At 43.8% G+C, this 10,916-nt stretch overlaps 1 protein-coding gene across 3 annotated transcripts in view; it reads right to left on the bottom strand.

Moving 5' to 3' along the window:
- Positions 1-4,636: 4,636 nt before the first annotated feature.
- Positions 4,637-10,916, bottom strand: part of PTPN22 (protein tyrosine phosphatase non-receptor type 22) — a 44,089-nt gene continuing 37,809 nt past the window's right edge. For 2 of the 3 annotated variants that reach the window (XM_083508845.1, XM_083508847.1), the window contains 4 exons: positions 10,532-10,632; positions 9,727-9,757; positions 7,447-7,524; positions 4,637-5,987 (listed from right to left, as the gene is read on the bottom strand). In XM_083508845.1, coding sequence (XP_083364971.1) covers positions 5,923-5,987; positions 7,447-7,524; positions 9,727-9,757; positions 10,532-10,632 — 275 coding nt within the window. In that variant the 3' untranslated portion in view covers positions 4,637-5,922. Of the gene's footprint in view, positions 5,988-7,446; positions 7,525-9,726; positions 9,758-10,531; positions 10,633-10,916 lie in introns of those variants that run through there. The other variant, XM_083508846.1, reaches the window with a different exon arrangement.

Raw genomic sequence — 10,916 nt, 5'->3', positions numbered from 1 at the left:
CTAACACCTTTTTTAATCTTTTAGCCAAAATATCTGCGAAAATTTTATAATCCACATTAAGCAGCGATATAGGGCGGTAGTTCTTGAGCTGTGTCTTTTCAGTCTCTGTTTTCGGTATAAGTGTAATGTAGGCTTCCTTCCATGACTCTGGTGCCTGCCTTCCTTCCAATATTTCATTGCAGACTTCCTTCAATGGTTGTACTAACAATTCTTTCAAAAATCTGTAATATCTTGAAGTCAAACCATCTGGTCCTGGAGATTTGCCTAATTGCATGTTTTGGATGGCCTCCTCCACCTCCTGATCCGATATCTTATAGTTCAACATTAACTGTTTTTCCTGAGAGATTTTACGTAGTCCATTCATTTTTAAAAATCGATCAATATCCATTTCTTTTTGCTTCTCCTTTGTGTAAAGTTGTTTAAAATATCTCTGAAAACACTTCCTGATCTCCACTGGGTTCTGTATATTCTTTCCTTCCACTTCGCTCCGGATTTCCGAAACCGGGTTTCCCCGCGAGTAGGGGAGGCGCAAAAGGTGCCCGCCGAATCCCACGCTCACAGGCTCCTCCCGCCTGTGATTTTTTGCGGGTCTCCGCCTTCGCCGTGGCGGCCAGACCCAATTCCTATGGGGCAAATTCCTCCCGATCAGAGGAATTCCGCCATTATCCAGATAGATAGATAGATAGATAGATTCTTTATTGTCATTACACTAGTGCAACATTGCACAAGTGCAACGAAATTGGATGCCATCCCTTAAAAACAACAAAAGCAAAACACAACAGCAACCAAACAAACCACCTTCCAACCACACCCACACCCACACCCATCAAACTCCCAGGTCTCACTATCGAGTTACAGCATTCAAAAAGGCCACAGCTCTTGGATAGAAACTGTTTTTCAGTCTATTTGTCCTTGACTTAATGTTTCTATACCTCCTGCCAGAAGGCAGTAGTGCGAACAGACTGTATCCCGGGTGAGATGGATCCTGCAGGATGTTGTTTGCTTTCCTAAGGCAACGGGAACCGTACAGTTCTTCCAAAGGTGGGAGAGGGTGACCAATAATCCTTTGGGCTGTGGTTATGACCTTCTGGAGCACCTTCCTCTCCCTAGCTGTACAACTGGAGAACCAAGCACAAATACAGTATGTAAGTATGCTCTCTATGGAACCTCGGTAGAAGGACACCAGCAGTCTCTCACTCAGATTGTTCTTTTTTAAAAGTCTGAGGAAATAAATTCTCTGCTGGGCCTTCTTCACCAGAGCAGTGGTATTTGCGCTCCCCGGAAGTCCCCCTTTTTCTTCTTAATCTGTTTAGCTGAAAACATACTTAAAAGAATACAAACTGGTACAATCTCACACAGCCACAAAAAGAAGAAAAGAAAATAGGTTTGATTACTCCCAAATCTGCACTTAACTCCAGGTTTCTTTCTTTTAAAAAAAGATCTGAGCTAAGCATGTTTATTTTTAATTAAATCCTTCATGGCAAAATTAGAAATTCAACACATCTGTGAACTGAGTAATTAGGAAAATCGAGATTTGCACACAGAGTACTAAAACAGTTGGCAAGTGCTCTGTTGTTTGAATGTTTGGCTACAATGGTTCCTATTAGCATTCGCCTAATTAAAAGATTATTCTGAAATAGATGGAGCATAAATTACGCCTTGATTGCCACAGGATTTTCTATTGCTTTTCCAAAATCAGGAAGAGGCTGACTGAAAGAGAGGAAGTAATCAGCCCAGTCCATCTAGAAACAGATTGCCCAGCAACAGTCTTGCTGTGTGCTGCACTCTTGTTGCTGTCTGAAGAAGAGGCAACACAGCTGGCTTATCCAGTGTAAGGCCAGTTCTTCTTTTCACTCATTCTACACTGACAGAGGAGACACAACACAAGAACGTCCTTGTAGATCTGAGAATTAATGAAGTTCTATTGTTGCATGGAGGTGCAGATATGGCAGGCAGGAATATTTTGCCTCACTCCATTTGCAGATTCAACTTTTTTAGCATTAGGAAGACCCATGTGTAATTCCGTTTTTCTCCCTCTTTAAATGCAGCAGCTCCCATAAAATTTGTTGTCCTCTATCAAACTTGTATACATCCTTTCTTACATCTCTTAAAACCAACAGGTCACGCTCACATCAACATCCTGAGAAGGGTACCGATTCCCACAGACCTACAATTTCCAGCACCCCTCACAAACTACAGTTCCCAAGATTCTCCATGACCACAAAAGTGGTATGTAAGTGTGCTTTGAATGCATAGTGTGGATATGTGCCGAGGCCATTATTCACATATCCACCCAAATTACATACAAAGCCAATGATACGTCTTACTTTTACAAGAGAAATAACACACAGGAGAGAGGTGCTGATCCTCTCCTCTCTTCACCTTCCCTCCCCATAGTTACTTTTCTTCTTTTTTGGTTGTATGACCAGGAGTCCGTATAGTTAAAGCTATGGTTTTCCCAGTAGTGCTGTATGGAAGTGAGAGCTGGACCATAAAGAAGGCTGATCGCCGAAGAATTGATGCTTTTGAATTATGGTGCTGGAGGAGACTCTTGAGAATCCCACGGACTGCAAGAAGATCAAACGCATCCATTCTTAAGGAAATCAGCCCTGAATGCTCATTGGAAGGACAGATCGTGAAGCTGAGGCTCCAATACTTTGGCCACCTCATGAGAAGACTCCCTGGAAAAGACCCTGATGTTGGGAAAGATGGAGGGCACAAGGAGAAGGGGACGACAGAGGACAAGATGGTTGGACAGTGTTCTCGAAGCTACCAGCATGAATTTGACCAAACTGCGGGAGGCAGTGGAAGACAGGAGTACCTGGCGTGCTCTGGTCCATGGGGTCACGAAGAGTCGGACACGACTAAATGAGTAAACAACAACAAATTACCAGGAGCTGGAACAACTGACTAAGAGGAAGTAAGGAATAGAACAGGGGTCGGCAAGGTTTACCTCGCCTGGGCCAGTTCACTCCCACAGAAATCACTCTGTGGGCCAGATTGCGTCTGCGCATGTGCAGATGTGATTTCCAGTGTCTGTGTCTGCGCAGACACAATTTCTAGCACTGCAGAAGTGAGTCCCCACTCCGTGCTGTGCCGGTTTAGTGCAGCATGCAGGGACTTGCTGAGTGGGTGGCTTGGTTCGGGGGCGGCTCAGGAGCTGTTTAAACAACCCCTGTGGGCCGCTTATGGCCCATGGGCTGAAGGTTGCCAGGCCCTGGCATAGAAGCAGTGGATGTTCAGTGCCCCTCTCCCAAGTGGCCTCTTTATGAAAAAACTCGGTATTATATGTGAACAAGGCAGCATTTCAAGTTCTGGTTCTAAGATATTTGCAACAGGAGTGAAAAAGCAAGTTCAAAGCCCTCAATGTGTTCATTCTTGACTGTTTCTAATATCTATTGATTTTGTTTTAATCATCTTGTCACATGCAACCCTAATGTCTGAGCGGTGCGAAATTCCAGAGGTTCCAGGAGCCCAAGGTTTGTGTTTCCTTGGAATGAGGCACAGTGGAGGCTGTGTTGTCTTTAGGATATATGGATTTACACACACACACACACACACACACACACACACACACACACACACACATATATATATATATACAACCTGAGTCTCTGATGGTGGGGTTCACAGCATTAACACCCCAAGAGGGCAATGCTCTTCCCCCATAGCCGCAACCTTAGATTCAAACAGAAATCAAGCATTGTTTTGTCTCTCTCACTTCGCAGCTTGCTGCTTTGCTTGCATCGCTCCAACTCTCTGCTCTGAACTCTGGTTTTGTCTTTCTAACTATCCGTGAATTGGGGGACGCTTCCCCACCCTGGGGAGGGCCCTTAACCCATTATTGCTGTTCCCTTTAATGACCCATCACCCAGGCTATCACCTCACCAGCATGCTAGCCTGGGTATTCCAAGAATTAGAGGGGGGGCAGACATTCAGCCTACCCCCCAAGCTGTCATAGCAATATTGTTTATTGTTTTTATGTTGTACACCTCTTAGATATTTTTTAAAATATTAAGCGCTCTATAAATGCTTTTAATTAGAAAATGAAATAATTCACACCCCTGCAGCAAAATAGATTCCACTAGAACAAATAAGATATAGACATTATCGTACAGTACGCAGTTGGAGTCCATCCATGCATTTGTCAGGGAGACCCAGGGAGGTTGAATATGCCCCTTTCCTCATCTCTAAGGCAGCAACTAGATGCAACTAGAACAGATGCTAACCTGACAGTGAGAGGAGCACTCTTTGTATTAGACACATAATGAATCCCACGGTAAAAGAGCCATGCAAATATATCAAAAATTGAATAACCTGCCTTAAGATTTTCATACACGCAACCCAATTTGCATTCTCTGACTCATTTGTGTTTGTAATTCAAATGAGTCCTTGACCTACATGGCTGACTTAAATTTTTGCTTTTAAGTGGAAGCCTGTCCCTTATCTATCAGAGTTCTGAATATTAGTACTCTGAATGTAGCTGTTGGCAACTCAATAAGTATGTCATTAAAAGTTAAGTAACTTCTTTTTGACAGTGCCAATGGTAGTGCTCTACACTTTTGAGATAAATCTGAAATATGCACCACTATTGAATTTTGTAGAAATGCAATCTGCAGAAGCAGTAACCAGCATACTAAATAAATAAAACATTTTATTTTATTATATTGCAACTCCCATATAAACATTCTATTAAATGCTTTAGGGTTTCTTTAAGTTTGGTTTTTCAAGTCTTTTTTTTTTTACAGAAATAAAGTCTGTCAGTTGTGCCTGATCCCCCACCCCCCTTCTTTGTTCTGTTCTCTAGAGTGTACCACATCTCACTTGCTCCAGCCATCTGGGAGTGTTTCCACAATGCAAATACCTTACCCTGTAGGTGCCCCTTGCATAATGCACCTCATGTGTTTATACACCAGTACTTTGAACATTTGAGCTTGGAGAATGCTGCTTCAGTGCAAAGTATAAAACCTTTGCAATCCCAAAATTCTAGCCCACAAACTTGTGAGAGAGAATTTCACGTTCTGATTGCAAAAGATAGGAGTGAAAGGGCAAATAAAAAACTCCTAATTTTGAACGTTTGAGGAAACAGATCCCAGCTGGAGAAAATCTTGTCGCAGGTGTTGAGGCGCCACATGCCAGAGTATTAAAATGGTCAGGAATTATTCCTTAAAATTTCAACAAGACTCAGGAACAAAACCAAGCAGTTGGTTTGGAGACACCCCAATGGCTGCTTGAAGGATGATTGGTTTTATTTTAAATGTAGGCAGCCAAAACTGCTTGCTTACTTGTTGATTTTTTAGAGACAGGGGACCTGTGGATGGCTGACCCCCTACTTCAGTTACATACTGGAAATCACAGGATACACCTATTGCTTCTGTGTCCACCAACGATTACCTGGTGTCCATTACATTCATGCAAATAAATGTCCTCTGTGTGAGAATACAACAGAGAAATTCCCTACCAGTTTCTGATATATTTCAAAAGAAAGGTCTGAGCTTGAATATGAGCCACAACTGAATATCACTCAATTCTTGGAACACAATAATTACTAATAAATAACAGTGCCTCTCGTCTTCAGCATTTCCCCCTGCTGAGCCACATCTTCGCTAATGCCTTCTGGAATGGAGGAAATACCCCCAGGAAAGATGCTGTTGCTTCGGGAAAGGTGTGAACCCCAGCACTTCTCTTTGTTCGGCAGTTTCGACAAATAGTCCTTCATTGGAAACGTGAACAGAAACCAGGGACTTTCACAGTTCAGTATTATATTTTGTCTATAGTGGTCACATATACTATCTTTCTAGTAGCACAACAACAAAAGCCATTTTGTTCCAAATGATGGTCTTGCCGCAGACTCCAATTGCTGAACTGATGACAGAAGAAGGCAAGGCTCCTGCAGAGACAAAGGGCATCAGCAAAATTCTACTAAATGTTCCAACTTGGTGGTGGATCTCTTGGTCCCTTGGGTTTTGAAAACCGGTTTGCAAAGCCTAGAAAACAAAACCAAGAAAATGTTACATATGGTAGAGCATGGGTAGGCAAACTAAGGCCCAGAGGCAGGATCCGGCCCAATTGCCTTCTAAATCTGGCCCGCGGACAGTGCAGGAATCAGCATGCTTTTACATGAGTAGAATGTGTCCTTTTATTTAAAACGCATCTCTGGGTTATTTGTGGGGCATAGGAATTCGTTCATTCCCCCCCCCCAAATATAGTCCGGCCCCCCCGCAAGGTCTGAGGGACAGTGGATGGGCCCCCTGCTGAAAAAGTTTGCTGACCCCTGGTCTAGAGCAGTGTTTCCCAAACTTTTTTGGGCAACGGCACACCTGTTTACTGAAAAAAAATCTCGCGGCACACCACCATTAAAGCCCCGCCCCGTGACGTCAGCGCGCAGCGTCACGCCGGGAGGGACGCACGAAAGTGAAAGTTTTTTCCCTCCCCCTTGCTGGGGAACCTCCAAGCTTTGGGGGTGGGAGGAGGCAGCAGAGCGAGGGACTGAGGGACGGCGGCAACTGAGGCGGCGGCGGCTGTTGTGGTGGTGGCGGCGATAGCGGGCGGAGGAGGGGGCGGCGGCGGGGCTTGAGGAGCCGTCGCCGGGAGTTGCTGCTGCTGCTGCTGCTGCTGCCCGGACATGCCGGCCTCCTCCTCCTCCGCTGTCTCGCGCTCCTCCCTTTTGCACGCGCTGCCCCGCCGCTCGGCACCACCACCGCGGAGCCGCCCCCGGCTCGACGCGGATCCTCGCCGCCGCCGCCTCTCACCGCCCGACTCGCCCGCCTCCCTCCCACGGCACACCAGCCAATGTCTCACGGCACAGTAGTGTGCCGCGGAACACCGGTTGGGAAACACTGGTCTAGAGGACCCTTGTGGTCCCGTTCAACTCTACAATTCTATAGTTCTAAGAGATTAGCATGTGATTCTCACACAAAAATAATAAAAGAGGCCAACTGTCTGATTCAGCTAATGACAAGTGAGTCTGATATATTAGCATACATACTGTATATCACATTGCTGAAATTATTTACTCTGGGAACAGGCTTGTGGAGAGAGTGCAACAACCCCAGAAGTAAGTATTTTGAAAACTACTGTAATACTGTAGTTTCATAATATGTTGCCATCAAGCATGGTGCTGGTTTAGCTCAGTCGGTAGAGCATGAGACTCATCATCTCAGGGTTGTAGGTTCGAGCCCTACATTGGGTGACAGATTCCTGCATTGCAGGGGTTGGACTAGATGACTCTCATGGTCTCATCCAGCTCTACAATTCTATGATTCCAAGTTGACTGGAATCAACTTAGACCCAAGACTATAGAATGCATTCCTCTAATACCTATAAACTAAAACAATGTGTAACAATAACCATAGTCAGTGGCAAAACAACAACTACACTACCCTTAAGTTTTTTCACGGTTAGTCAAAAGAGGAAGTATCACATTTTTAAAAAACAACAACATACCAAACCTCAAAACAGAGCTGGAGTGATTTGATTGATCAGCCTCTGGAACTTTTAAAACTGAAGGTGAACCACAAATACCTAGAAATAGAAGGGAAGATCTTAGGAACTGATAGGCTGCAATCCTAACTCTACTTATTTTGGAGCAAGTCATGTTGAGTGCAATAAGACTTATGTCTCAATAGACATTGTTAGGATTGAGCTGATGGTCCATGTAAACATCACAGGCTTCTTGAAACATGATTCCTGCTAGGGAGGCTGTGGTACTCAGGCTGGGCACAAGAGTGAATAACCATAACTCAGAATTTTGAAGACCACTGTATTCTGCATTGTCTATTGGTTGCTCCACTCCTGAGATGTTCTTCTAGGAATTACTGATCTGTAAGCAAGTTCCTGTGCATCTGCTAAGTGAAGGTTCACACAACCCAACAATAGGGATAAATCGCACGGGTCTTCCCCACAAGCACTGTTCTGCAGGAGGGGGAGGAGTGCTTATTAAGTGACAAAGACCTATGGCCATATTATTGGGTCATTTAAACACTCCCTTAGCTGTGCAGGAGCTGCACATGGATGAGCTGCCCACATAGAGCTGGAAAAATGTTTAATAGGCACCACAGAACTAGAAGGATCTTTCCAGGAGGCACAGAATATTAAGCTGTGTCTGGGGCAACATTCTACGACCTTCACATTACTTTTGTTCCTCAGCCTCACCTTGACATCCTGCTCTATTTAACCATGGGACCAGGGCCAACACCTTAGTTGGTGCCTGTGATTAAGGCCCAGTTCTATACATGCCTTCTGCAAACGCAGCGATCCAACTGCATTGTCGGGGCTGGACTGCTGGCAATAGCCGGATGTGTGCCAGAAGCCACAGGACAAAGGTCAGAATCCAAAAGGACAAGTTAGGAGGCAAGGCTGAAGAGCAATCCAGAGGCCAAGACCAAAGACCAACCAATGATACTGGAACACATCAGAGTTTAGGAAGACTTTGTTGCTCAAGCGAGGTTCAGTTGGAACAGGAAGTCCTCCTATACTTATTCTTGTCCAGAAGGATCCTGTAGCCAGCCTGGGTGGGCACAGCCAGTCCAGGGTTCTTCATTGAGAAGCTGCCACCTGCACTTTAGTAGCTCACTACAGAGGAGAGCTGTCCATAGATCCCAGTTCTTGACTGTTTCTCTCTTCACCAGTCTAGCGCCGATACTCTCCTCCTTCCAATACCTAAGCGGCTTCTACCTCTCTCCCCATCTCAGGCCCAGCTGGCTAAAATAATACTCTCCATCCCACCTCCCTCAGATTTTTAAAATAATTTTGTTTTTATTGCAAAAACAAGAAAACAATACAGCATATATTGCATATCTCAATATCACTCTCTATAAATTTCTTTATTAAATTTGCCAGTTGCTTTATCTTGCCCAGGGCAACCCAAAGTGACTTACAACCAAACAAAGAGGCAATAAACCCTACATAGATACCTTAAAGACAAGAGGAACAAGAAATACATTTAAAAATATCCCACCCACAATGTGAACACTAGCTGCTGATATTGCCTGGATTTTGTTACAACGCACATCTTAGAAGGCACCGTGCTACCAAATCAGCAACGTTGGCAGTGATATTTCCTGCTTTTGTTAATCCAAAGAAGGACAGGAAGAGCACTGTAAAGATTTATCAAGGTTTCCTGGAAAACTTTTGAAGGCAGGAACCTGCATCAACAGGTGCGTGGAGCAAAGCTTTATAAACCAGCATTTTAAAAAATAAATGTTTTGTGCTAGAGGTACCATGCCAAGTAGGTCTAATCTAAAAGGCCTGTCATCTATTGTGTGTGGAATGAAATAACGCCCCAGTTCACATAGTGAATGTTGCTTCATGGGAATCATAGCATTAGGATTTTGTTGCCCCATGGTGATCATAATGCGTAGTTCACCCGCCTCTTATACAGAAGAGATACTGAAAAGATGTGGAAGAGGCTTGGCAAGCAGTATACACAAAGGTGTAGAAAGATTTCACATTTTAGAAATTGCCTTCTCTGTTTAGTATTCACAATGAAACCTCCGCAGATAAATGTAGATCTTTAATTAATTCCTGGTTCTGAAACCCTCTGAGATGCACAGTGAAAAACAGTGGAGCTGCGTGATAGGTCTTTATTAATCCAGCAAAACTACTGAGTGCCTTCATCTCCCAATAGAATTGTTAGGGGTTATGGTTCCTCGGCTCAGCTAAGAACATAACACCACCGCAGTGAATATGCAAAATATAGACAATCTATAAATTCAAAAGACTTACTGTTCTTCACATTTCGTAAAATTTTCAAGCTCTAGGGGGGAAAACACAGAAAAATTATGGTGTTGCAAAAACCCTGCTTATTAAGAACAGATCTATCTGAAAAATAAACTACAGGGAGCAATTGTCATGAGTACCTGTCAAAAGGCTGTCCCATATTCTACCCACCCAACTCATTTAATCTGGATTGACTGTTTCTGCAGGAAGTCCAATAAGTAAAAATAAAATGGAAATTGTAAATATGGATCAAATTGGATGGGGGGGATATAGGGTGACATTTGAGAAGCACTGAGTGTACAATGAATTGCTGTGTGGAAGCACCCTAGACCAACACAAGCAGCCCATTCACCATATTTGATTATTACAGCTTAACTGCACAGGGAGCAAAACTGCAGTTTCTGGTTTCATATGTACTGTATTTGCTTCTCTTTCTTGCTTAGAGCGCTCCCTAGTGTTGTGAATGAGAAATGTTCCAAGCTCTGGTTTTCACCAGAGGATCTACCAGTTAAAAACTTATTTCTTCTCCATATTATGGATGGAGTCAGTGGGGGAGAGAGACACCTAACAGTTGTTAGGTTGTGTTTTTATGCAGCATAATGTGGGCTAAAACTGGAAAGTTGGGTAGTCATGTATCCTTCCTCACAGAAGGCAGCCCTCCATTGAAGCGTTATCAGAAGACAGTTCTCTGTTTAAAGATAAATAACTTCTGCACAGCTGAAACTTATATAATTAGCCCCGCTTCTCTGCTAATAGAAATGTTACAGCTGTCTCTCCCTCCACTTCTTATGCATTCTCCACGCCCCTTTACCTTACTCCTCCTGAAGCATTTTGCTTCCTTTGATGACTTGTCTGTTGATCTAATCACAGACTCTCCGAAACTCACAGCATTGTTCATAACAGATGGTTGAGCTAGGAAAACAAAAACACACTCAGCAAAACAATAACTGGATCGACACTTCCATATACATGGGAAAACCTGTAGACCTCCAAATGTTGCTGGACTCCAATTCCCAACAGCCCTAGCAGTCAGCATGGCTGATGTTCATGGATTATGGGAGTTGTAGTCCAACAACATATGGAGCGTCAAAGGTTCCCTACCCCTGCTATATATCGAAGGCATCATTTGAGAAGAAAAAGAAAACAAACCAATTATTCCCCCCAAAATATGGCAATTCTTTCAATATATTCTTTCA

Source organism: Podarcis liolepis (genome assembly GCF_965112155.1).
Source record: "Podarcis liolepis genome assembly, chromosome: 6".
In the NCBI taxonomy this organism is placed as follows: Eukaryota; Metazoa; Chordata; class Lepidosauria; order Squamata; family Lacertidae; genus Podarcis; species Podarcis liolepis.
The sequence above is the reverse complement of the archived record's forward strand: the minus strand, read 5'-3'. Positions and strand labels throughout refer to the sequence as shown.